Source organism: Callorhinus ursinus, unplaced genomic scaffold (genome assembly GCF_003265705.2).
Source record: "Callorhinus ursinus isolate GAN/ISIS: 27379988/994484 unplaced genomic scaffold, GSC_fseal_2.0 scaffold17, whole genome shotgun sequence".
In the NCBI taxonomy this organism is placed as follows: domain Eukaryota; kingdom Metazoa; phylum Chordata; class Mammalia; order Carnivora; family Otariidae; genus Callorhinus; species Callorhinus ursinus.
The window spans coordinates 1,482,926-1,510,879 of NW_027397079.1; the positions used below are offsets into that span (position 1 = coordinate 1,482,926).

Genomic DNA, 27,954 nt, shown 5'->3' on the forward strand with positions numbered 1-27,954 from the left:
GGGACCAAAAGCATCTTCCGTGGTGTAGCCCTGATGACCATCACCTTCGTACTGTGTAGTGTTCTGTGTCATGAGCAAATCATAATTTACCCTCTGCTACTGCTCACCTACTTCACCCCCCGCCATGTTTCACCTGATAAATAACACTGAGATGAACACCTCACACATTTGTCAGAATTTAAGGTGATTTCCTTAGACTAGAATCCTGGAAACAGAAAAAAATAAGACAAATATTCTGAACATTTCAATGATAAAATCCAGTGCTCTTTCCATTACAAAAATCTTTCTAAAACTATATGTATACATGGATCTCCCCCAAATCCTGTATCCATCAAATTCGACACCATCTACCAACATTGTAAAGCGTAAAATCACCTACACTATGACTGTGTTCACAAAAACACGCACAGACATGTATCTGTAGCAGCATCATTAATCATGGCAGAAAACTAGAAGTAACCAAATTATCCTTCCCTTGAAGACTGGTTTAATAAATCAGGTTATGTTCCTAAAATGGAATAGCAAGCAGTTAAAACACAAGGCAGCTCTGTTTGCTCTGACAAGGGATGACATCTTAAATTCATGAATTGTTACTGTAATCTTTTCATGTAAAATAATAAGAGTAACAATCTCCATGTCCAGGAAGGTGAAGTTTATCGAAGCCATGACCCCCCATAGAGACAGCAGCAAGGTTAGATCTGGATTCAAGGATGTCCCTCGTCCTGTGGTCGCCCTGTGTCCTCGCCCAGCCATCAAACCACGCACCACAGAGGAGGTGGTGTGACCTCTGCGTGCGTGCGGGATTCTGCCAGCAAGGAAAGGGGTGTGCCCAGCCATGCTCCTCCACTCGGTAACTCACCAGGAGCCCCGGGTCTTCACGCAGCTGTCTTTATTCTGGCCACAGCAGATCAGTACAGAGTATGGTGGGGCTGTCAGATAGACGCAGGTGTGATTCCTGTTTGGCTCCCAGTGAGCTGTTCACCCCTGGGCAAGTTACTCACCTTCTCTGATTCCTCAGCTGTTCAGTGTGGCAGGAAATCATAGCAGGGGTACCGTGGACACTTACGTACAATAACGCTTATGATGCTCTTGGCACAGTGCCTGGTGCATGATAGGAGTAAAATAAACATCAGATATGGACAGCATTGTTTCTCTTTGCCACAAGTTGAGTCAGCCCTCGGTGCCATGAGCTCGGCCATGGGGCAGTCGCAAATTACAATCACAGACTCTCCTAAGTCACAAAAGAGAGTGTCATAATGATTTGTTTAGTGGTTTGTACCTTATCCTCACTGCAATCATTAATACTTTTAAGAGAAGATGTGGTTTACAACTTAGTTATGAGATTTCGGATTGGGGTCAAAGTCCCGCTGATACAGTAGGCAATATTTTCTGGGAAGAAGGAAAGGGACACCGGAGTAGCCAGGATAATATTTATGGTTAAACTAAACTTTGGTTTCACAGACTCTTTGTGCTGAGAGTTTGAGGGTTTTTTAGAACCTGGACTATACCAGCATCCCCTCATGTGTTAGCTCTGCCCCGCTAACGGTCCTGAAGCGCTTGGTGGGTTTGGGAGACATTTTGGCAAATAGAACCACGAGAAGGATTCATGTAAAATGCACAATTTCTGTTCTGTTCTGACCTGGCCTCGCTGGGCACAGTCCCATTAGCAGATGCAAAACACTGGTGTGTAGGGGCAGATGGACACATGGCCTTGGTGTTCCCAATACACGCTGAAATTCCTTCCCATGTGTTTCTGTATGTGGATGCAGCCATCAGTGTAATTCTATTAAATTGCTTATTTGTGGTTGTTAGCTCTATCTGGTTCATGCTGTACTTACTTTCTTCACTGTAGGGTGTGATAAGAGCTTTTAAGTCCTACAATCATGCAATCCAACAAAGCCTATTTTTTGCCTTAGCTGAACTAAGCAATTTTATTTGCACTCATTTGAGAGATCAGAGTGCAATGCTGAGTTCAAGTAGTTATGTGAAATTTGATGAAACACAGTAGCAGTGTAATTACACCAATATGAGTGCATTTCCCTTTTTTGTGATTTTACTGGGTCAAATGCATCTCTGTATTAATTAAATGTGTAATTAGTTACAGCAAATGAACACACACACACACACACACACACACACACACACACACAAAATAGTCCCCTGCCCAGGTCCCTTGTCTCAGTTCTAAAATAAGATGTTCTGTGTTGTATTAGGTGGAAACAGCAGCAGACTCTGACACAGAGAGCCGAGGCTTGCGAGAATACCACTCTGTCGGCATCCAGGTGGAAGATGAGAAGCGGTAACTCAGCCCCTTCACAATATACGATGTTCCCAAGCAAGAGCGATCTGTCAGAAACCTGATTGCAAACATCTAGATCATGCTGACCATCAATAATTCATGCCATGTGTGGAAACAGGGTCATATATTTATACTTTGCAATTTATATCGTTCAAGTATGAATTAACATCCGCCTGCATCTTGTTTTTTGCGAGAGACGGGGGAATAATTCTTTCTAAAGGAATTTACCACCTATGAAAGTGAGGGGCTGACAGGCCTGAGAGCCAAAGTTCTTCATCCAAAGGAAGAACAGATAAGCTTGAGGGTGAATCAGGTGCATGTCTCCTTACCTAATAATGTTAAAGGTAAAAGACAGAGAGAGGGAAGGAAGGAAGTTTAAGACCTTAGCTATACCATGATTTCAAACCATAAAATACAGAGATGTCTATGACGGTAATGTTATTTTTGTAGCAAGAACAGGGTGATTATTTTATTTTATATTTAAAAATATATCTTGTACATTTCATAAAAAACTAATTCAATGAGAGGATTGTTACGTCTGCAACTTCAATTAGCATCTAGTCCCAGGTGACATTGCTCATCGTGGAGGGCTTTAGGACCCAGCCAATAAAGATTTTGATTGCAAAGAAATTCAGACCACAAGCTACCAGCTTCCCAGGTTCCCAGCAGAGTGCTTAGACCGCGGACAGCTTCTGCACGGGATAGGGCTTGCAGCCTTCCATCCCCATCATGGGTTTGTTCTCTTCTCCTTTGCCTCCAGCAAAGACACTAAGTGGAAAACGCATTAACCAGCTTTAGGCACAGCTGTTGCCATAGGAGTGTTCAGTTGGTGAGAAGCCAAAATGTAGAGTTAGTGTTCAGTTTGGAATAACCCCCCCTTCCCCGCATACACACAGGGTTCTCACCCAGCAATATCTGGACTCCAATTATAAGGCCTTTCCTGTCCATCATTTCAGTAATTGGCTGTGCGGGACTGAGTGGCGTTCCAATGTGTACGATGAAAATGTTTTTAAAACACCTGCTCAAGTCGGAATTTGGATTCCTTATTTTGCATAAAAGACTTAATGGGGATGATATTAAGTTATTCAGATAGGAGAAGAGACTCACGCCCTGAAATGTGTCACCAAAACTCAGTGGGGTACAAAAGTTATTTACCTGAAAGAAGCTACACAGCCTTCCTGTTGCATAGATGCAACATATGGAAGTTTTGTAAACTTGTGGCGTATTTGTCAGGGGAAGTAAATGAGCCAAGGCAGTGGACTCATGGAATGCATTACCCTCACTGCACCCCGCAATACGCTTCCGTCTTAAGTAGGCACTATTTAGGCATTGAGACTTAGGTAGATGTTAGAGGTTAATTTTTTTAAAGATTTTATTTATTTATTTGTCAGAGAGAAAGAGAGACATGGAGAGAGAGCACAAGCAGGGGGGAGAAGCAGGCTCCCCGCTGAGCAAGGAGACCCATGCGGGACTCGATCCCAGGACTCTGGGATCATGACCTGAGCCGAAGGCAGATGCTTAACTGACTGAGCCACCCAGGCATCCCTAGAGGTTAATTATTTGCAAAACCCAACGTTCTTTCGTAGCTGAAACACCAAAATAGTAGTAAAGAGAGGAAAAGACATCTTCCCCTTGAGTTGTTTGCTCGCCGCGGTGCAGGCGTGTCGTTGACGAGAGAGACGCAGGCTTGCTGCACAGAGTCAGCTCAGAAAGTCTCCCCTCTCTCTTCCCTCCCCCCTCCACAGACACGGGCGTTTCAAGCGTTCCAACAGTGTGACGGCCGCCGTCCAGGCGGACTTGGAGCTGGAGGGCTTCCCGGGACACGTCACCATGGAGGACAAAGGCCTGCAGTTTGGGCCCTCCTTCCAGCGGCATTCAGAGCCCAGCACGCCCACCCAGTACGGGGCCGTAAGGACTGTTCGGACCCAGGGGCTCTTCAGTTACAGAGAAGACTATAGGACCCCCGTGGACACTGGCAGCCTGCCACCACCCGACCCCTGGCTGGAGCCGTCCATCGAGACGGCGGGGACGGGAAGGGTGTCTCCATGCCGGAGGGACGGCTCGTGGTTTGCGAAGCTGCTGCACACAGAGACAAAGAGGCTGGAAGGCTGGTGCAAGGACATGGAGAGAGACGCGGAGGAGAACGACCTCTCAGAGGAAAGTAAGAGCGCAGTCTCCCCTCGGCTTCGTAGCACTGCAGTTGGTCAGTAGGGCCAGCAGGCAAAGGGCGTCATTAATGGGGGACGCTTCCTTTGATACTTGGGTAAATGAGAACAAACGTGCTTCCCACCACATCCCGCTCACCTCCCAGAAAAAAGATAAGGACACGGACAGAAAAACCACCGCTAACATGTTCAAGGGGATCCGTTTGGGTTTTGTTAGATCGCGAGCCCAGCGGCACTGATCCTGGTGCTGGTACTGTAGTTGGTCTCATTCCATGTACCTCTTCTGCCAAATTCTCACAGTGACTTGATGTGGAGGGTGTCCACCGTTTTTCTAGAATCGTTACTGTCCCGTGTTTATAAGGAATTGAGTCGGCTTTATATTTTTTAAGATTTATCTATTTATTTATTTGAGAGAGAGAGACAGAGAGAGATTGAGCAGGGGGAGGGGCAGAGGGAGACTCTCAAGCGGACTCCACACTGAGTATGGAGCTTGACTCGGTGCTCTATCTCAGGACCCTGAGGTCACGACCTGAGCCGAAACCAAGGGTCGGACACTTAACTGACTGCACCACCCAGGTCCCCCTTGAGTTGGCTTTATGCCAAAGAGAAGTTTGAGCTGAGTAGAGGTTGAACCGGCCAGCCCCGTGATGGTGCACGCCCAGCTCTCCCATCACCATGCTGAGTGGGAATCCATGTGACTTCCTGCCCCAGTGCTCGCAGAGCAGACCTGCTCCAGCCTCTTTCTGCCCTGATGGGTCTCTGCCTCTCTGTGTAGAAAGTGACAGAATCCCTCACTCTCCACCTGTCTCCCATTGACCCGAAGAATCCTCTCTTGAGGATTGTCAGAAGCAGCATCCTTTGTGAATCACTGCACGTGATTTCTAAACAGTTACCACCTGTCTTTTTTGATGGGCCAAGAATCCGAGAATAATTGCCACATACTTAGAACTAACATTGTCTTGACCAAAATACAGTTTCACAGAGGCATTTCTGAATGTCTTGACAAATCATGCTCTCTTGAAAGTACTTGTTCTGTGAATTCCTTTGTACATTTGCTAGCTCACTCAGAATTCTCAAGTTCAAACAGATAGCTGACGTCCTTGGGAATTGTGCCCTGCCGTCACACGTCTAGATAGCAGCTGTGATAGAATCTGTCAGTCATCATACAAATGGAAATACGAGGATGAAATTATATGGACTTACGTAACGGACAGAGTACAATGGCCCTGGGATCCATAAAGCCAAGAAACTAATTGGCATGTTGATCTCTAGCCGTTAGGACTTACGGTGTTAACCTATGAAGGAAGAGATAGATTGCCTTTAAATTACTAATTCTCTTCCCCCACATTTCTCTCTTAATCATCCAATTCCACATGTTGTTTACCTGGGTGGATAGTAGACCCTGAGTGTTTTGGAGGAAGCACTGCCATAGCAAACCATTTGAACCTGCTCCCCAGCCGCCAATGGGTGTCTCAAACTGCTTGCATGCGTTTGTCCAAGTCTATTACCTTTTTAGGGTACACTGAGTGGAGGAGCAATTACTCACAATTCTGATATTTAAAAATCACTCATTTCCTGCAGCATTTTCTCACTGGTCGGTATGTGTTTTGGCTTGGCAAAATCGTTATTTAATTGTCACAGGGATTTACAATCTTTATCACAAAGACAAAACTTGGAAAAACTAAATTGCCTAAGTTGATGCGAAATCAGGGTCAGGCTGTGGGCTCCCACTGTGTGCAAGGGGTCGACGTGCATTCTTCCAGGGGCCCGGAGCGTGCAGACCTGCAGGGCGGTCAGCCAGGACACGCGCCCGCCCTCCTGGGGCTCCACAGCGGAACCCCGCTGAAGACGTACTTGTCAGGTCTAGCTCCATAATGTGTCTATCAATTTGATCCTGTCATCATTTGAATTTACACCATTCAGGACACATCCAAGAAGTTCTGGTCTCCCTTTGTGGGCAGAACAACAGGAGACATTAGCCACTGCTGTGTTTGTAAGACAACCTAGAGCATTTGTTACCTTATCATAATTTTCCATATGTAGCATGTCCTTTTTATTTTATTTTATTTTATTGTTATGTTAGTCACCATACAATACATCATTAGTTTTTGATGTGGTGACCCACGATTCACTGTTTTCGTATAACACCCAGTGCTCCACGCAGAACATACCCTCTTTAATACCCATCACCAGGCTAACCCGTCCCCCCACCCTTCTCCCCTCTGAAACCCTCAGTCTGTTTCCTGGAGTCTATCGTCTCTCAGGGTTCATCTCCCCCTCCGATTCCCCCCCCCCTTCATTTTTCCCTTCCTTCTCCTAATGTCCTCCAGGCTATTCCTTAGGTTCCACAAGTAAGTGAAACCATGATAATTGACTCTCTGCTTGACTTATTTCACTTAGCATAATCTCCTCCAGTCCCATCCATGTTGATGTAGAAGTTGGGTATTCATCCTTTCTGGTGGCTGAGCAATATTCCATTGTATATATGGACCACATCTTCTTCATCCATTCATCTGTCGATGGACATCCCGGCTCTTTCCACAGTTTGGCTATTTTGGACATTGCTGCTATGAACATTGCGGTGCATATGGCCCTTCTTTTCACTACATCTGTGTCTTTGGGGTAAATACCCAGTAGTGCAATTGCTGGGTCATAGGGTAACTCTATTTTTAATTTTCTGAGGCACCTCCACACTGTTTTCCAAAGTGGCTGGCTAGTGAAACAAAAGCAAAAATGAACTTTGGGACTTCATCAAGATAAAAAGCTTCTGCTCTGCAAAGGAAACAGTCAACAAAACAAAGAGGCAACCCACAGAATGGGAGAAGATATTTGCAAATGACACTACAGATAAAGGGCTGGTATCCAAGATCTATAAAGAACTTCTCAAACTCAACACCCAAAAAACAAATAATCAAGTCAAAAAATGGGCAGAAGATATGAAAAGACACTTCTCTGAAGAAGACATACAAATGGTAACAGACACATGAAAAAATGTTCATCATCATTAGCCATCAGGGAAATTCAAATCAAAACCACATTGAGACACCACCTTACACCAGTTAGAATGGCAAAAATTGACAAGGCAAGAAACAACAAATGTTGGAGAGGTTGTGGAGAAAGGGGAACCCTCTTACACTGTTGGTGGGAATGCCAGTTGTAGCATGTCCTTTTAATGTAGTCATTATTTTCTAAGAATTACAGTTTAAAAGGGGATATAGTTTGAAAAGAAGAGATCTCTGCACCAGCACGTTCTGAGCACAAATCCTGTGCCAAATATTACGGGGAGGCTCTTTGCACACCTCTTTCAGAGCTCACCGCGATGTGATGCCTAGATAGCATCATCACCATCCTAAAAATAGAGAGACCTAGGCTTAAGGAGGTTAACATCTCACCCCAGATCCCACCGAGTATGGCGATGGAGTCGCGAGGCGAAGTCAGGGCCATCTCCTGTCGAAAGCTATGCTTTACCACTGTGCTGCCCGAAGCTATTGAATCACAATGTCCCTTACTGGAAACCTCTCTCCCTGCATCGCGTCCTTCCTGTGTTCTTGTGGATTACCTTCTTCCACTATTTTAGGAAATGTGGAGTCTCAGTCCTTGGCCATTTGCTTCATTCTGATCCCCTGTAACTGGGACACCCATTTAGGTTCCAGAGGGAATCCCTGAGCTGATAAAACGTAGACTTAGCTCATCATTACTTAGCCACTAGAAATTAAGGAAGGAAAGGGGGGCAAATTCCTTCTCAAACGAAACACAAAAGGTCTAACAGAAGGCTTTGACACTGAGGCATCATCATGATAAGTAATGACTGTCTTGTTATTGGGGCATTCGAGAGAGTTCTGGGAATAGTGCCATAAAGGTACTCTATACGGAATTCAATTCAATGGCCAGCAATGACCCAGATCAGCCATGATTCCATCCTCGTGGGAAATACAGTATTTAGATTTCAGTTGCCTTAATAGGAGGCATGTGGAAAGCACATTCCTCTCCAGCAAGCTATAGCAGAAAATGAATTTCTGTTGCCCCTCAACTGCATTTCCCTAAAAACCTTTTTTGAACCTTTGGGATCTTCTTCTTGGATTCTCGCATTAATATAAACATTCAACAGATATTTACTGAATACGTGCCATGAGCCAGCCACCGCCCACCGACCGTAGGCTGACAGCGAGTGACCAGCCGTGAAGACAGGGACTGCAGTGACCGGGAGCCGTGAGACCGGAACAGGACTATTTATACGAGTGGAGAACATCACGTGTAGGGGAGACAGGCAGATAGGAGCTTTAGAACCTCACAGGTGTGGGACATTTTCAATGGGGAAAATTCCAAGAAGGCTTCGTGGAGAAGGTGGCATGGTGCCCGGGCCTCTATGGGGAGTCGGATTCGGCTGCACGGTAGGGGGAGCAGAGAGGGAAGGGTAGGGGAAAGCAGCCCCATGGACAGGAGCCCCTGTCTCCAGGCTCAAGAAGAACTTCACTTCGACGTGGACTGTGCACCCGCTTGTCTTTGCTCCATCACCCCCATGCCCTTGGGCACATGCGTTTCTCTCAGGGTAGGACAGCCACTGTGTCTTCCCAAAGCTCTGCCCCTCTGCTGTCATGGGAGACCTTTGGCTCCTTGAATGCCTTGATGGTATTTGGTGCATTTATTATTCCCCAGAAGTGTCTGGCATGGTGCTCTGCTGTGGAGACATAGAAGGGAACAGGAGGAAAGAGATGGACAATCGTCATACACAAGGACGGTCACACTCCTGCTCACACCCTCGTGAAAGCACAGCATCTAAAAATCCCCCCAAGCCTCCGGTCGCCCTCATGTTGGGGCTGGGAGTATCCTGTGCCCTCCCCGTGCTGGAGATACCAGCTAGTGATTTTGTTTTTTGTGCGTTTTTCCCAGTCCTATTTAATGACTAAATACGATGGCATTGCTGGAAGCCTTGGATGCAGAGAACAGAGAATAGATCCACTTGATGCTTTTTGTGAGTTTCTTAATTTCTTTCCCGAAGTTGCCCAGATGTCTGATATTTCTGTGGACAAAGATGACACAACATTTTTATGTGTCTCCTCTGCATGCTTTGCACCTAAAACCAGCACCTATTAATCAACTGTAGACATTTCCCTAGGAAGTTTTAAAAAGTAAGATAACCTCTGATTCTTGCACTCATTTTGAGAACAGATAGAGGGTTATTGGTGACGGCACCTTTATAAAAAGCAAGATTAAGTTAAATGGCTTGCTAAACCAGAACTCTGAGCTCCGAATATTGAAATTTCCATCACATGAACTAATTTCTTCCCAAACTAAAATTTTATAATCACAGCTCACTGAACTGATTGAATGAAGTGAGATCCGTTCAGCCCTCTATGGTTAATAAAAACTATCATGAGCCCAAATAAATACTGGTTTAAGTCAGGTTCATGCAGCCTTCCTATTAAGTCATTAAAGATCCATTCTGGAGGGATTGTAAACCATTACTCCACTCATATTTGGGGATTTTTGTATTTGTTATGTTAAACCCAAAGGGTAAATGGCATAAAGTGGAACAAAACAAATAGGGTGTTTTTCTGAAATAAAAGCAATTGTCCCAAAGCTACACAGTTTTCCTTCAGTAGTGGCACAGAAAGAGAGAAAGCACGTGAGGGACTCAAAGGTGGGGCGTTTGGACAGGTGTTGGCAGGTTCTCGTGCCCAAAACAGCTAATAACCCGACACCAGCTGGCTAGATGTGTGGAACCACAGACCCCCCGGGCTGAGGGGCGGGGGCTTCGGCCATTCCCTTGTCTGAGGGTCTCCCTTTACCAGCAGAGGGAGCCTTCAAGGGGCTTGCTTCCAGGTCCTCGTGAAGCCGAGGCAGGTGCCTACAGGGATGTCCCTCACGAGCCAGGCACCAAATGGCTACGTGACACCGGAGTGGACAAAGACACGTGAGCTTGATAAACCTGAGAACGGTAACGCCTGAGACCTGAGGGGGCACGTTGGAACAAGCAGCGATTTTCCCCTGCCCGTTCATGGAAACCAATCACGGAGGAACCCAAGAGGCCGGAGAGGATATAAATATTCCCGTGATCCTTTCAAACTCTCTGCAAATTCTACAAAAATCCACTTCAGATTCTGAAAGAATAGTGTAAATGTTGTCCTGGCATTTCATAGCAAATTCAGAAAGAATGGAAAATTGGAGAAGACGCATGAAAAATAAAAAGGAGCGATGGAGTTAATCAAATTTCCTTGCACGTCAGAGGCAAGCGTTGTATCAGGTTCCTTGTCAATTTGCATTCTGGGAAGCATTAGCACTTATCTGCGGCTCTTGAAACAAAGTGTCGAAACTATGACAACATTAGGGAAGTACAGTGGAAAAGAATAAATTGAATTTTTCACTTCCAATTCTTGGCAATCATGGGAAGCTATTTGCATTAAAGGTACCAGATAGAGTGGTCCCCGCTCGCCCAACTGCAGACCCTCCTGCCATTAGCAATCAGGTCGTGAGCTTCTCCTCAACATTCACTGTCTCTCCCGAGCAATAATCAACTTATACCCTTAATAATAACTCTTCACCACATTAAATCAACACCAAGATATTGCCCATCTAGCCATGATGTGTTAAAGATTATAAATTGAAGGGCTTTATATTAATACTTCTGTTGAATTACGTTTCAAGAAGAATATGAAAATTAGGAATTAAAACTTCAATTGTATAAAACTGAATGACTTCTAATTACCATTTGAGGAAACATAGTCAGTACAAAGAAGCACATTTAATCGTCGCTTCTCTATATTCCTGCAGTGACAGCCTGATTAAAACAAGTCTCTCTAAATCTTTTCATCAGTCTTGCAGGTTACAGGGGTTTACAGGTGGAAACTCAACATTTCAAAACAAGAATAATTCCTCCACTCCGTAGCAGTGAGACCAGAGCTAGAGAAACATGTTCAATTTGGGGGATCAAAATGTGAATGAAAGGTAAAGCACTTTCACCACTCCTAGGAGACGCTCTGGCTCTGTCCCGCCACCCTCCTCCCTACACCTGCCCACCCTTCCGTCCCAGCACCTGCCCACCCCCCTGTCCCCGCACCTGCCCACCCCCCTCTCCCAGCACCTGCCCACCCCGCTTTCCCTGCACCTACCCACCCCCCTGTCCTCAGGGCACACTCAGTCCTGAACCCCGGCACCCTCCCCATTCCCCTGCACCAGCTCCCTCCCGGGGTCCTACCACCACTCCCTCCTACTGCTGCCTGGCAAATCAGATCCAGGAGGTGGGTCTGTGGGGGAGGAAAGCCCCTCTTGAAACAGATTTGCTGAACACACCTGGGCCCAGGGATCAAGAGGCATGAAGATATTTTTTAAGTCTGAGAGGATGCCACAGTGTTATCCAATTTATTCACTTTTATTAAAGTCACATGTGTCAAACTCCTTTTCTAGAAGCAGTGCAGAATTAGATACATGAAGGAATTCTCCACTCCTTCAGAATGATGAGGACCCAGTGGTTGCACAGGATGACGGCAGGTGACAGGCTGGCCACAGCTTATCTCCAAAGGGCTCAGAAAAATAAACACGCACACGTGGGAAACTGTTAATTGCTGATTCTAAGTGATGCGGACACTTTTCTTTCAGATCCTATGTGTGAAATTGTCAGTAATAAAACTCCAGGGAACAGCAAGCTGAGTTCCTTAAAGACAGATGAGAAAATAAGACAAATTGTTTAAGTCCACTGTTTCACCCCAGGGAAAATCATTTGAAGACCAGGTTGTGCACAATGTCAGGTCCTCGCCTTTTAGGGAATGAACCTTGTGCCTTACCTACTGCTGCCTTGTGGGGACTGCTGGTAACTCCAGACAAGACCTGGGTGACCCGAGCTTGTCCTTCATGCCACCTTGAGCTCTGGTCTGCTCTCTTCTCTGGACAAGCCCGGGGTCCAGAACTGTCCTGACGTAGATGAGTCGGCATCAACACACATGGGATGGTCATGGTTCTTTCCTCCCCTTCAAGGAGGTCCAGGCGAAACGCCCCCTTCCTTAACTGTCTTCCACCTGCCATTGGCAAATACAGGCTCCTGTGGCTCTCCTGGCGGGCAAGCCCGAGGTCATGTGCTCGGCTACTCTCAGCTGGAGAGCCTGGCTCCGTACCTGTGCTCCGGAGGGTCTGCAAGAGAGCCAGAGAGAAGCCAAAAGTGAGCAGGTGGGAATAACCTGCCCTGCTCCAGGAGCTCGATCTTCCGAAACCCTGTGAAAAACTTCTGTTTGTCCCTCAGGCCAACGAAATGTGGGGGTGAATGGGCTCAGGGTCTAGAGGCAGGAAACATGTTCCCCCCCAGATTCCCAAGTGCTTTTGAGAGCCATGTGAGTTGGGATCTACCAAAGCTATCGTTTCCTAAATAATTATGATGCTAATGCCCAGCAAGGACCAGGCAGTGTGAGGCCAGGGATGGAGGCGGCAGGAGTGGAGGTGCCTGGGAATATGCCCCATCAGCTCAAGACCCTGCATTTCACACACGCGGGCTCTCATTTTCCGATTCTCCAACCCGAGGTGGTCATCCCCACGCTTCTTTAATGTGTTAAGTCCTTTCCATGGACAAAACTGTATTACTTACTTTTTAAAAAAGTGCTGTCTGATTAAAGTCATACGACTTAGAAATCATTTGGAGACTTCCTGCCACATCACAGCGGGCACGGGAGCGGGAGGGAGGACACAGTCACCACGAATATCCGTGGGGAATCGGTTGGCGAGTCGACCGTGATGGGAGCCCAGGGCGGTGACGGTGACTCGGCCGCCCGCAGAGGGCCCACGGCCAGTGGCGGGAGCTCTGGACAGAGCCCAAGGCTGGGGGTGATGGGTCACAAGCACATCTCAGCCTCTCCCTGCACAGCCCCTCCCTCCAGTGTAAGATGCCCTCAGAGCCGCCACAGATTACTCCCTAGAGTCAAATGGGGTGACCAATACCAGTGTGATTCCCTAGAAATGAGGAATTAACATCTTCATATTCGTGGAGCCCATAAAAAGTAAGAAGGACTCGATGTCTTTTTTATTCCTACTTGCTGCCGCATCTTCTCACTCACCTGAGCAGCGTTGCTGAATCTTGGTGCCATAAACAGGAAAAGCCTCCCCCAGTATAGACCACCCTTCCAGACTACACTCGTCCCAACCCTGACCAGTAATATCCTAACAGCGGGTATTGCTCACACATCTTTGCATTTCCCTCAGAAATCGGACATGGGCCAGCCTGGAAAAAACTTAAGTCCGTGGCCGTGCCCTGCACCATACATTCAGAGTTTTAATCTTCAGGAAAGAAGAGTAACTCATGCTCTTTGGACTTGACTCCCTTTGTGTTACGCTCTTGCATTTGGTTTCTCGTTGACCCAGTTTTAAACGTGTTTTGTTTTGTTTTGTTCACAGTCCTCGGTAAAATCAGGAGTGCGGTGGGGAGTGCGCAGCTTCTGATGTCCCAGAAATTCCAGCAGTTTTACTGGCTGTGCCAACAGAACATGGTGAGCAAAGCCCCGGGTGTCCTGGGCCCCTTAAGCAAGCCGAGGGCCCGCTCTCTCCGCTCTGGTCTGACAAAGTACCTGGCACTTTGCAGAGCAGGGAGCGAATGTGAGGCCCGTCCCGGGCCGGGTTCGGGATGCTGAAGAGGACACTGTGAGGTGGTGCTGGGGGAGAAGGAGTGGATGGCGCAGGGGGCAGCCCCCCGGAGCCCCAGGACACCTTCAGGCTGCAGGGTCCACCTGCCCAAGAGCCGTAGGAGGGAGGCGGGGCAGGAACAGGTGTGATGTCACAGACGAGGGGGGGCCTTGACTCAACACATTAACAGCGACATTCAAAGAGATTCAGAAGAGATGGTAGAATAATTGGGCTTTCTATTTCATAGTCAGGAGTGGAATGAATATACCAGCAATAGGCAACACACTTGGCATTAAACTTGGCTCTGATCGTCCTGAACATCAAAGAGAAAGAAAAACCATATCTATGTCGATATTTACTTATGTGCATATACTTACTGCATATCTATGTACAAATCAATACACACACTTTTCTTTGTCTAACTAAAGAAAGTATCCATGTAATGTTATTTGTAGAAATAACTAAGGAGTATTCACATTACTTTACAGACTATTTTATAAATCCATACATTGATTTCTTTCAGAGCAAAGTTTTCATTAAAATGCAAGTAGGTCTGTGCATCGTGGGAGCGATGGTGCTCGGCAATTTGACTTTGTTTTGTTGTTTTAATTTGCAAGGAGACATGTGAATTTACAGAATGTTCTTACACATCAAAGAAAGCAAAGCACATCAGAGCTGCCAATTCATCCCTCTTAATTAGGATTGTTAAAAAGTACGTTTTCTCTAGCATTTTCTGGTTAACCCCGTTGAAGTTCATCACAAAATGTATAACGTGACCCCCTTATCTCCTGTGACATGAAGTTATGACCCACGTTTAGAAAGGGGGAGCAGGAAGGTTTAGCATTCCTTGGAAGGAACGCACAGCCGCGGCGTGCTCAGCTGTGGTGTTTGGGGAGCATATTCCCACCTCCTCCACGTCTGTCTGATTACTGTCTATGAAGGAACGGATTTAGGCCATTATACAGCTCTGTAGTCGGGTAAGTATAGGTAGACTCTGTCTTTAGGAACGCATTACCTAAAGCAACGGACATGCAGTTAAAACATGGAAAGATGTTATTCAACCTTATAAAATGTCCATGTCCCCTGGGCCAGAAGCAACTAATGTTAGATTTTTAAATTACCCATCCTAATGTTTTTGATGCTTCTTACACATGTCACATTGCATTTTATCCTAACCTTAAAAAAATCCTTTTTTGAGTTTTGAAGTACATAGTGTGGCTGCTTCCTTTTCTTTCGGCTTCTAGCTAGGATTTGAGGGGGAAAACAAACAAACCTCCAAAACAACCCTGCAGCATTGGTTGCAGGAGGGGGTGGGTGTCTGAGGTGGCCCGGCCAGAGAGAGATGCTGCAGCATAAGCAGATGCCTGTGTCGGAAGTCCAAAGCCACATTGCTAGCTGCTGGAAGATTTGGGTGGCTAACCAGTTTGAAATCAAAGGAATGACCCCAGAAAATAAGCCAGAGCCGCCCCCCCCACCCGATGTTTAGGATGGACGGAACAAAGTAGATATATTCAAGGCAAGGACAAACGGACGATTCACTGCATAACGAGAATGCAGAGCAGAGTGGGAAGATCTGCCCTTGCACCTGTAGGGAAACACGGGTTCCCTGGACTCCTACGGAACCTTGACTGGATCGCCCGATGGAAGAACCTAGTGGCACCCGGAGATCTTGGAGAATCAGAGGTTTATTTAACTCTGGCGGGCTCAGAGGAGTGTGGTCTCCAAAGGTCTGAGCCCCGAGCACAAACAAAGGGGGCAATTTATACACTTCTACTTCCACACACTGGGCACTCTTGGCGCGTGTGCAAAGCAGGGCGGGGAGAAGAACCTGGATTGGTGCACGCGGGAAGCAGATCAAAGAGAAGGACCCGGAAGAGCCCGGGGCAAGGACTGGGACTCTCTCTGGCTTGGTTGGCCATCTTAGGACACAGATTTTCCTTATCATTCCCCCCCCTTTGATGCCCCTTTAAACATCTAGTTTACAGGGCATCATTTTCATTCTCTAAGGGGCAATAGTGAGTAAGGAGTAACTGGAGTCTGGTTTTAGCAGTTTGAGCAGTGATAAACCTAGTAAGGGCATTAAGAATACAAGGACCAAATGCTACTATGAGGAGAAGCAATAGGAGGGGGCCGACGAGGGGGGCGAACCAAGGGAACCACTGTGAGAGGGTATCCCACCAAGTTGTCCACTGGAGTGATTCCCACCGGCGATGTACTCGTTCCTGTAATTGGGTCAGAGTTTCTTGGACCACCCCCAAATCATTAGCATAGAAACAACATTCCTCCTGTAAGAAAGGCAGAGCCCCCCCTGCGCTGTGTGAGCAAGTCGAGCCTGCGCCTGTTTTGGAGGACCACTGAGGCCATTGAATCGAGTTGGCTCTGCAGGGCCAGGGCCGACTGAGTGAGGGCAGGAAAATCCACTGTGTGTTGTTGAGTTAACCCCTGGTACTGAACCTGAGACATCCCAATGCCAGTGGCGCCGAGAGCAACACCTGATGCAGCCGGCAGACTCACGATAAGAGGGACGGCTGCAGGGGAGCATCGAGGATGGCTAGGGGGTCCCCATATATGTGGGGCATCACTCCCGGGGAGGACTGAAAGATCGGGTAAGAGACTGGCAAGTGTGCATGACTGATCACACAAGGTGGTGCAGATGTATACACCTTGATCACAAGCCAGAAAAGTGTTGTTAGGTGCACAGACCCAACTGTGGCCCGTGATGGGAGAGGAAGAGTTTCCATACAGCGGTACCGGAGCCAGAAAGGGATAATCTGAGGTCCCCGGTGCCGAGGTGGGAGGTGACACGGTAGATTGGTTGAGGATGACACGTAGGTATTGGACGGGACCGGACTTCATACAGATCCAGCAGTCAGACGCTAGGGGTGGATTCGAGCGGTTGGTTAACAGCTTGGTGGGAGGCGTTAATCACACCTAACAGTTGCGCTATAGATGCTTGCTGCGTGTGGATGGGGGACCCGGGGATGCGCCAGGGTGAGTTATTTTCTGTCTGACTCTGGGGGTTTGACTGCAAGGCTTGGGGTGAACATGGACTTAATCATAAACTTGGCCATGGGGTAGGTCCCCATAGGGTGATACTGGCCCAACAGGAGAATGATTCCTGTACCCATGACGTGGCACTGGGTTCTAGGACCAGGGCAAGAGGGTGGGGCGGCGTTGCATGACAAGGAAATCCGGATGTCACTGCGCTGTTTGAGGTGCCACCTGATGGACCATCGTTCCATTCCTGGCCAGATCACCACCCATGATGGACATCCCCAGGCTCGCAAGCAGAACTGAGGGCAGGTGTTTGGCTGTTGAGGTGTAGGGCCCCCACAGATGTAGATATCTACCAGCTGGTAACCTGAGTGAGGGCCATGGTAGGAACACCGTCTATGAGGTTCCCAGGAGGTATCAAGAAGCTGGCATCCATCAAAATACAAGTTAACTTTTGGTGTGTGCCCATCCCAGCTGGAAGAAGTCAGTGGAGGCGCTGGTGTGGGATTCAGGGGGATAAGCTGGAAAGTCCATTTGCCAGTAACGGTGATACGAGAGTTTGCCCCTCTTGCCTGGCTGGGCAAGCTAGAGGCAGTGCGGAGGAACAGCACACCAGGTAGTAGAAGACCGGGACTGCCTGGGGCCAGGAAAACCATGGTGAAATGCGCTCAGGAGCAGACAGCAGAGGGCCAGTAAAATTGGGATCTGTGACCTTAGGTAGAGAGAGCCATCATGGCTAACCCATCAGCAGATGAAACCCGTGGACCAGTAAGTGCAGCAATACACCCTAGGGACACCCAATAAGCAATGGCAATAGTAAGCCTCTGGGGGAAAGTCCAGTCAGGAGGGGCGACAGTGTAGAGTCTGACTTCCAAGATGAGGGAAATCACGCCGATGAGAGCCAGGGACCACGGTGAGCAGGTGTCCATCAGTCGGTGGGGTCTCGTTGAAGGTGAAGCCAGAGTGGGTTCATGAGGTCTGGCTGGACTCTCCACTGGCACGGCTCCTCATCCGATGATGAGCTTTCTTCACTCTGGAGTGGTGGACCCATGGGGTGACACCTGAGACCTTGAGGGCAGTAAGGGGTGGTTAGAACAATAGTGTGGGGCCCTGTCCACTGTGGTTTGAGGGGGTCTTTCTTCCAATCTTTGACCCAAACTGAGTCCCCTGTCTGGAAGGAGTGTACCTGAGACCCTAAGGAGATTGGGGCCCTCTCAGTGCTGTACTTTTGTAATTTATTTAGGGTGGCCCCCAGGGCCTGAAGCTGCTCCTGTATCCCTTTATCTCCAACCTGATGCAAGTTTCCTAGAAGGCTCCCCAGGCCGGAGGGTGGGGGGGCGTCCATATATTAATTCGAATGGGGAGAAACCTGACGTCCTGGGCATGCAGTGAGCATGCAGGAGACCTGGGGTAGCAGATCCGGCCATGGGAGGTTAGTCTCCTGACAAAACTTTGCTAAGGTTCTCTTGAGGGTGCAATTCATTCGCTCTACTTTTTCTGAACTTGGGCCGGTAAGCAGTGTGGATTCTCCAGGTGATGTTGAGAGATGTGGTCAAGACCTGTACAATGTCTGCCACAAATGTGGTTCCATTGTCACTATGGATTGTTAATGGCAGGCCGAACCGGGGCATGATCTCCTGCAAGAGGACTTTAGCTACTTCCCAGCTTTGCTCCATCCTGGTCGGGAAGGCTTCGACCCACCCAGAGTGTGTGCATACTATTACTAGGAGATATCTGAAGCCCCTGCTCGGCTGTGCATCTGTGGAGTCTACCTCTAGATCTTCGAAGGGGCTTGCTCCCATCCTCTGGACACCTGGCGGGGGCCGTGGTGCAGACCAAGCATTATCTTTAGCACATGTTATGCAAGTTCACTCATTGCTCAGCATAGTGCCGGCAGCTGACTGATGTAGTGGTCCTTCTTGAGAAGGGCCTCTAATGCAGTTTTCCACAGATGAGTGAGTTGGTGGTATTCCTTGACTAGATGCCCTCCAGGTGCTGTTGGAACGAAGATGCACCCGTCTGGCATCATCCACCATCCCTTTTCAGTCAGGGTGGCTCCCTCAGCCATGGCCCATTCCTTTTCCTTTTTAGTGTAACTGTATGGAGGGACTTCTTCCGGGGGTGTTAGGGCCATGGTGAGGGAAGGGGCTCTGTCCATGTCCTCACTGGCTGTGGTCTTGGCTGCCTCATCTGCCAGATGATTTCCCGGCGCTGTGGGGCTGTCTCCTTTCTGGTGTCCCTTACAGTGCAGTATTACTACTTCCTTTGGAAGCCAGACGGCTTCAAGGAGTCTCAGTATCTCCTCCTTATTTTTGATAGCTTTTCCTGCTGAGGTTAGGAGGTCCCTTTCCTTATAGATGGCTCCATATATATGTACAGTAGCAAAGGTGTACCAAGAGTCAGTATAGATACTGACTCGCTTGCCTTCACCGAGGCTGAGGGCTCGGACTAAAGCATATAACTCAGCCCATTGAGCTGGCCATCCAGCTGGTAATGCCTTAGCTTCTATGACTTAAGTGGTTGTGGTTACTGCATAACCCACCTTCCGGGCACCCTCCTGTAGGTAACTGCTTCCGTCACTTAACAGCGTGAGCTCTGGGTCCTTTATGGCTTGATCCCACAGATCTGGACGGCTCGTGTAGACTTCATCAGTCACCTCGGAGCGGTCATGGTCTGGTTCCCCCTCTTCCATGGGGAGAAAAGTTGCTGGATTTAATGTCCTTACTGTTTCAAGGGTGACCCATGGGTTTCTGCAGAGGAGCCCTTGGTAATAGTGCTAGCCGAGAGCTGGAAAGGAAGCAGTGTCCCTGTGCGTTCATGAGGGACGCAACTGCATGACGTTAAGTTTTGCAGTTGTTGTCCAGGGTGAGTTTGTCCGCCTCCTTGATGAGTAGGACTCTGGCTGCCAGCACCCCGAGGCACGGCTGCCATCCTGCTGCCATGGGGTCCGGCTTCTTTGACAGATATGCAACTGGCCGTTGCCAGGGTCTAACAGTCTGAGTGAGTATCCCAAGCGCTATTTTTTCCTTTTCATGCACAAAGAGATTGAAGGGTGTTTCTACATCTGGTGGGCCCAGGGCTGGAGCCTGCCGCAGGGTGGTCTTTATCTCTGTGAAATCAGCTTCTGCTTCCTCAGTCCAGGTAGGGTGTACTCGATCTGGTCCCCCTAAGAGATCATACAGTGGTCTTGCCATTGCCGAGAACCCAGGGATCCAGCTGTGGCAGAATCCTGCAGCCCCCAGGAATTCTCATAGGCCCCTTTTTGTCTGGGCCTGTGGCAGAGAGATGATGACCCTTTTCCTCTCTGGCCCTAGTTCTCTCTTCCCTTGGGTGAGGAGGAAACCAAGGTGTCAGACCTGTTGTTGGCAGATTTGTGCCTTCTTCCATGAGGCTCGGTACCCCGAGTCTGACAGGAGCTGTAGGAGGGCATTTGTGCCTTTTGTGCAGGCTTCTTGTGTGTAACTGGCAAGGAGGAGGTCATCCACATACTGGAAGAGGTTGCATCATGTGGCCCCTCTTGGGAAGCTGGCAAGGTCCATGGCCAGTGCTTCCCCAAAGTGGGTTGGTGAGTTTTTTAAACCACTGCAGGAGGTGCATCCAAGTCAGTTGCATCTGGCACCCTGTATCAGGTTCAGACCTTTCAAAGCCAGATAGTGGCTGGCTCTGAGGAGCTCAGCAGAGGCAGAAGAAGGCATCCTTCAAATCTAGGCAAGTGAACCATCTGCCCGAACCTGGGGTTTGGCCGAGGAGGGTGTATGGATTCGGGACCACTGGGGGCAGAGAGATGGTCACCTTGTTGATGGCCTTAGGTCTTGAACTGGTCAGTATCCCCCTCCTGGCTTCTTGACTGGCAGGAGTGGGGTATTCCAGGCTGACTGGCACTCGACTAGAACACCTGCTTCTTTGAGTTTGGTCAGATGTTCCTGGACGATGATCTTAACTTCTGGTGGAAGGGGGTATTGCCTTTGCCTCTGAGGTTGGGCTCCTGGGATCAGTTCAACAATGATAGGGGCCCAATTCTGGGCTAGTCCAGGTGGGTTGTTTTCAGCCCATACTGAATGGAAGGCAAGTCTGCACTCTGGCAGGCTGCTAGGTTGGGCCTGGGCACAGAATACCCTCCATTCTTCTTTCCTCGGCGTGGTAACTGCTAGTACCAGATACCTTGTTTCCTCTTGCCTTGGGTTCAATCGGAAGCTAGTGTGTCCAGTGGTCTCGAAGGTTACCTGAGCCCCAAGCTTGAAGAGTACGTCTTGGCCCAGGAGGGCGATGGGGAAATCGGGCAGATAAAGGAATAAGTGTCGGACCTTGTGGCCCCCGAGTTCGCACGGGCGAGCCTGGGAAAGGGCTGTTGCACCAACCGGGTCCCAGTGGCCCTGAGGATGGTCGCAGTCCTTTTGCTGAAAGGTGCCACTGGGGAGGTGACAACAGAGTGCTCAGCCCCAGTATCAACCATAAAAGTCACTGGTTGGCCCCCCACCTTCATTTTGACCGTGGGTTCATGGGGGCCAAGGAAGAAAGAGCCTGGTCACCCTCAGTCTGAGTCCATTCCCGCAAGGCCTATGAGGTCCTCCCCTCGGGGTTCTTCCTTGTAGCGGCTGGGCTTCTGAGCCTTTCCCCGTTTGGGACATTCATTTCTCCAATGCCCTTTCTCTCTACAGTAGGCACATTGATCCCTTGCCAAGGGGGTTCTGGGCTTCCCCCCTTTCAGTGGTCGGGGTCTCCCCATCTTTGTGTTGTCATTTTCTTTCAGGGCGGCGATGAGGAGGCTGACTGCCTTTTTCATCTTTTTGTCAGCTTCCCGTTCAGCTGCAACCTCCCTGTTCATGTAGATCTTACCGGCAATCTCTATTAGTTGGGTGATGTTCATCCGGGCAAAACCCTCTAGGTTCTGAAGTTTTTTCTGATGTCTGGGGCAGCCTGAGCCACGAAGGTGATGTTTACCATCTGTTGGCTTTCCTGTGCCTCGGGGTCAAACGGAGTGTATATCCTGTAGGCTTCACATAGTCTTTTGTAGAAGTCCCCAGGGGCCTCCCCTGGTTGTTGAGTGACCGAGAATACATTAGTCATGTTCATGGGTTTCTTAGCTCCTGCCCGGATTCCCCAGAGGAGGGCCTCCTGGTACCAGCGGATGTGTCCCTCAGTTGTGGTGAAGTCCCGTGCTGGGTGCTCTTCGGGTGCGGCTGTGTTAGCCCAGGGAGCAGGGTCGATGACTCCCGCCAGTGCACACTCTTCCAGGTACTGCCGTGCACCTTTCATCACTCTCCTCCTTTCCTCTGTGTTAAACAGGGTGCGGAGTAACTGTTGGCAGTCTTCCCAGGTTGGCCGATGAGTCTGGGAGAGGGATTCTATGAGGTCTACCATGGCCTGTGGTTTCTCAAAGTAGGATGGGGTGTTATGTTTCCAGTTGAGGAGGTCAGTGGTGGAGAAGGGCTGATAATACATCATGGAACGGCCGGGATGGACCGCCCAGTCTTCATCGCGCCTCTCAGATTCCCACATCTCTCCTATTGGCATTTGGAGGGTGTTTGTGCCCAGCCTGGGGTGTAGCCTGGCTGCTGGTCCTGGAGAAAGTGGATCCTCTGGGCCTGGGGGCATGGCGAGACCGATGGCGGCAGAGCATCTGGAGCTGAAGGGCCAGGTGTAGGTGGTCTTGGGGGTGCATATGGTGGGGGCAGGGTCGGTTCATCCTCAGGATCTCTGGCTAGGATTGGTGGAGACTGGGGCTCTTGCTGACTTTCCTTAGGTCGCTTGGATGAGGCAATTAAGACTCTGGCCTGTCCCTGCCTATTGCAAGCGAATCGCACCCAGGGGGCAAGGGTCTGGGCAATTCCTAGCCAGGAGTCAATGTACAGAAACTGGTCAGGGTGTCCTGGTTCTCCTGTTACGACTCGCCACACTTGACGAATCATTGGGACATCCAATGTCCCTTCTGAAGGCCACCCAATATCAAAGGTGGGCCATTCCAATAAACAGAGGGTTCTCAACTTGCCGGGGTTCATCCTGACTCCATAGTCTCCTGAAAACCCCTTCTTGAAATTTTTGATCATGGTCTCCAAAACTGTAGGTTTACCCTGCCCTGACCCCATGGTGATGTCCCCGTGTGCGGTGGTGCAGAGACAGACAAAAGGGGGGGGGTGCCTCCTGAGGTGAGGAGACCAATCAGATGCGCGTCTGGCCGTGTCCCGAAGGAGCTTAGGTGAAGCTTAGCCATGGCAGTCTCAGTGTTGTGACTTACCATCGGAAACTATCCCAGTGCCACCCTAGACTGTATGCCGTTCACCACGGAATCGCAGACGGGCCCACTCAGACTCCGTAGGCTTCTGGGGACCTTAAGGTTGCCCGCCTGTGCAGTCACAGAATCAGTCCACTTGAGCAAGCCAGGTCGGACTGCACATTCACTCCCACATTCACACTCCAGAAGTTATTACATTCCCTCCCTGGGAATCCCTACCTGTGAGACCTCTACGAGGTCTCTGGGTGGTGATCAGGCTCCCCTTCCACCCCAATGGGGGTGGGCCTGTCTGGGTCCTGGGGCCCCAGGCCTTACTGGAATCTGACATCAGGACCAGGTCCTCACCTGCCAAGTCTCCTCGAGTCTGGCAGGAACAGTGGACCCGGGCCAGCCCAAGGCGACCAGGGCAGAGATGGCTGAAAATTAGGCAGGGCGCACCTTCTCCATTACGATTCCTCCTTCTGTCACCGCCCCGCCGTTGTCCCCAAAGTGGTGGGAACAATGGGCCAGCACGGTTGGGTTTCCTGGTCAGACAACCAAATGTTAGGGAACCTGGACTGGATCGCCCAATGGCAGAACCAAGCGGCACTTGGAGATCTTGGAGGCTAGGAGGTTTATTTAACGCCAGTGGGCTCAGAGGAGAGTGGTCTCCAAAGGTCTGAGCCCCAGCACAAACAAAGGGGGCAATTTATACACTTTTACTTCTGCATACTTGGCATTTTGGGTGTGTGCGTGAAGTGGGGCAGGGAGAAGAAGCCGGAAGAGCCCTGAGCAGGAACTGGGACTCTCTCGCTGGCTTGGTGGGCCATCTCAGGACACAGATTTTCCTTATCAGGACCAGCAGCACTGCAACCCCAGCCAGCCTGGTAGAAAAACACCATCCCCTTCAGACCAACGTCCCAGCAAAGCTGCACAATCCTGTGTGTGCCCAGGAGGGCTTCCCAGCCCCTCTGAGCACGTTACCCCAGAACATGGGAGCCCCAGAGTCCACGTCACGGGGGCCTCTGACAGCCGGGCCAGCAAGTCACAGGAACTCTCAGGACGTGAATTTAACTGGGAAAGAGCACTGTGTCATCTTGCTGGGGGAGGGGCCATTTAAAAACAGTTTCACAAACGTATCACGGTAGCTGAACGTCCAGTGGGCACAGATGCATCCAGCTTCCCCAGAAAAGAGCAGAGGACAGGGGCGGGGGCATGGGGCAGAGCCTGGCTGTGCCCAGCTGCCTGCACACAGCCGCACCCCTGCCTCAAGAGCAGCCGAGCAGCTGGACAGGTGAGACTGATGTCCGCTTGTGGGTCAGTGGGAGTCTGCGCCTCGCCAAGAACACTTCTTTAGCTTTTCTCTTTGAAGACGTGACCTGCGCCCAGCAACCTGACCTCGGAGATTGGAAGAAGGGTCACCGTGCGGCTTCCTACAGATGCGCTCAGGCGTCCTCCCCTAAACCCACAAAAAGAGAGAAGGTTCGTTGTGTTTGTGATATCTTCCAGAAGGGGACACAACCCCCCTTAGAAACTCCAGTTCAGATGGAAGACGGGTCCCTGGTGGGAGATGCTTCCTCCTGCTCCACTTCCTTCCGGATGGCCACGGGTGCGATCAGAGTCCTGCTCTGTCACCATTACCACTGGAATGCAGCCCTGGCCGCAACATGGCCGTGCGCTTTCTCCTCACGAGCAGCGGCTGAGCTCAGGCTCCCATGTGCGAGAGGAAGAGCCCCACAGCCGGGGACGGTGCTGCCTCCCCCGAGGGGTTCCCTGGAAGCCGGCCACCCCTCACCCTGCGGACGCCATCATCCCCCTGGGCTTCTGCAGATGAGCCAGCCCGACAGGCAGCTCGCTTCCCCCAACCTTCACCCACACAGGCTGCCGGCTGGTTGCACGGGGCACAGCAGGCTGGGGGCCGAAAGCGATTATTCTGATGCGACGTCAAACCAGGGTGCTGGACTGCATGCGTGTGTCCCCCCAAATTCACGTGTTGGACTCTGCCCCCAGTGTGATGGCATTAGGAGGCGGCACCTTCGGGAGGTGATGAGTCATCAGGGTGGAGCCCGCATGAATGGGGTTAGTGTCTTTATAAGAGAGACCCCACAGAGCTCCACACCCTCCTCCTCCAAGTAAGGACGCAGCCAGAAATCAGCCCCCTGGACGTGGGTCTCCCCAGAACATGTCCATGCCGGTCCCTGATCTGGGATGCCCAGACTCCAGCACCATGAGCAACATGTGTCTGTTTGTCAGCTGCTGATGGTGGGGTTCTGTCCAGCCACCCCAGTGGACTAAGACACAGGTAAAGGACGTTGTGCTTACCATGAACAACTTACAAGTGAGCTGAAAATTGCACATTTTAAGCAAATTCACCGAAATTTCTCTGTTTAATCTGAGATGGCCTCCCACTGAATCAAAGGCGCCACACACAGAAACACCCATACGCTTAACCCCGGGTGTCACAGCCCTGCGTGCCTCCGGGCAAGTACAGGGTGAAGCCGGCCTGGCCCCAGCATGGAGGCGCCTGAAGGGCTTTGGATCCTCGCCAGCCTCATGCCACGCGGGGACAGTGTGCACGCTGGGCTGCCAGTTTGAGGCTCAGCGGCATCACCTGTGCGTGTGGGGACCTGTCCGTGACTTCACTGTACACCTTCCTAAAATGGACCTGCCTGTCCTCCCTCTACGTGGGAGCAAAGTACACACGTGGAACGTTTGTGCAGCGTCACTGGCCGTTGGAATTCGCACTAAGATCTGTCAGCACCCAGAAGCTGAACCGGCTCCAAGCCCAAGCTCACCACCACCACCAAACACGTGTCTGTGTCCCGGGCACCAATCTGCAGAATAATCCCCCAAGGAGACCTAAAACACAGCTGCCTTGTTGCTTTTATGAACAGCCCAGCGTTGGAAAACTTTGCTAGTCGCCCCCATCCTCGAGGCCTAAGAAAGCATTTTCGAAAGGAAACAATGCATGAATGTAATACATGTATCTTCTTTAATAGGTTTTATTGTTTTAAAGCAGTTTTAGGTTCACGGCAAAATTGAAAAGAAGGTAGAGAGATTTCCCGTTCCCCTCTGCCCCCCACAGCACGACCAGCATCCCCAGCAGACGGTGCTTCTGTTAGAATCAGTGAACCCTCGTGGGCACTTCACCATCGCCCAGAGTCCACGGTGCACATGAGGGTCACTCTTGGTGTCGTATGCTCTGTGGGTTTGCACTAATGTACAGTGACATGTAGCGACTATTGTGGTAACTACACAGAGTAGTCTCCCTGCCCTAAACGTCGTGTCCCACTCCTGCATCCCTCCCCCCTGACCCCGGGCAACCTCTGATCCTTCTACTGTCCCCGCAGTGTTATCTTTTCCAGAATGTCATAGAGTTGGGATCACGCAATACGTAGCCTTTTCCTGTTTGTGAATGTAAAACGCGTCGGCAAATACGTGTGTAAACTTACTGGATCTTTGTGGGCCCACTCAAATGTTTGCATCAGAGTTTGAATTAGCCAGGCTTCTCCCTAACCCAAGTCCTTGAAAGGCACGTGCGGGAAAGAGCAGGTGTAAACTGTGCTCGCCTGTTGGCAGGACCCCAGCGCCATGCCTAGACCCACATCCCAGGACCTGGCGGGCTACTGGGACATGCTGCAGCTCTCCATCGAGGACGTCAGCATGAAGTTCGATGAGCTGCACCAGCTGAAGCTCAACGACTGGAAGATAATAGAGTCTCCCGAAAGAAAGGTAATTCTGCCCCGGGCATGTGACATCCTCACGCCCCGCTCCTCGTCCTCGCCCCATACTTGGTCCAGCTGCAGGAGTTGTGCTCCACTGCAATGGGCGTCCTGGTCTTAGGTTAGCGATACGGCATCAAATTGTCACCCATGCACGTGTGTGCAGAGTGGGGCGGGAGTCACTAGCCAGGTGTCGTAAATAAGTCTCTTTCTTGCTGCATCTCTTGGACACTAGCCAAAAATCACATGTCAATCTAGAGTCTCATTTCTTGTAGGGATCGACCCTCTGAATTGTCTTCGTCATACATTTGTTCAGATTATACAAAGATGAGTTTCCACAGGGAAGGTTTTGGGTCTGGTCACAATGACTGCTTCCTATTCAGATAAATGTTTTAGTTGCTTATCTTCAGTTGAAGCCAAGAAAATATTTTGAGCTTTACTGAACCATTTGATGATGTAAACTTCCTCTAGATCTCTCAGCCTCGGCCCTTAAATAGGCTGAAAGTTTCCATTGAATCTGAACCCATGATTTCACGTCTTCCCTTTAGATTTCATCTTTAGTGGGGCTAATACATAGGTCTGAATCAGCAATAAATACATTGATTTCCTATCACATTTTAAAGATGACCTGAGTAAACATAATCTGATTTTCTAGATAGGCATTATCAAAATAAAATGATGAAATTAACCCAACATGCTTTGAGGCAGTGGTGTTAGCACGTGGTGGAGGATGGCTATGCAGATAATTAGAACAAAAGCCATCATCACCATTGCCACAAGGGAGCCACCGACCATCCTGGAAGAGTTCTGGGCTTGTAGATGCTGCTGCAGACCACTGACAAAGCCCCTCTCACACTGACGGTGGGGGAGTAGGAAGCCATAGGCTGTCCGTAAGCCATACACGGGGCATAAGCAAGTCCTATCTATGGTCTGGTTTTGAAGTGAAGGAGATCACAAGTAAAG

General features: G+C 49.7%; 1 protein-coding gene across 1 annotated transcript in view; it reads left to right on the top strand.

Moving 5' to 3' along the window:
• Positions 1–27,954, top strand: part of DLGAP2 (DLG associated protein 2) — a 729,358-nt gene that overhangs the window by 694,536 nt on the left and 6,868 nt on the right. Inside the window, exons 11-14 of the mRNA XM_073902242.1 lie at positions 2,214–2,299; positions 4,045–4,460; positions 13,840–13,931; positions 26,849–27,001. Of these exons, the coding sequence (XP_073758343.1) occupies positions 2,214–2,299; positions 4,045–4,460; positions 13,840–13,931; positions 26,849–27,001 (747 nt within the window). The remainder of the gene's footprint in view (positions 1–2,213; positions 2,300–4,044; positions 4,461–13,839; positions 13,932–26,848; positions 27,002–27,954) is intronic.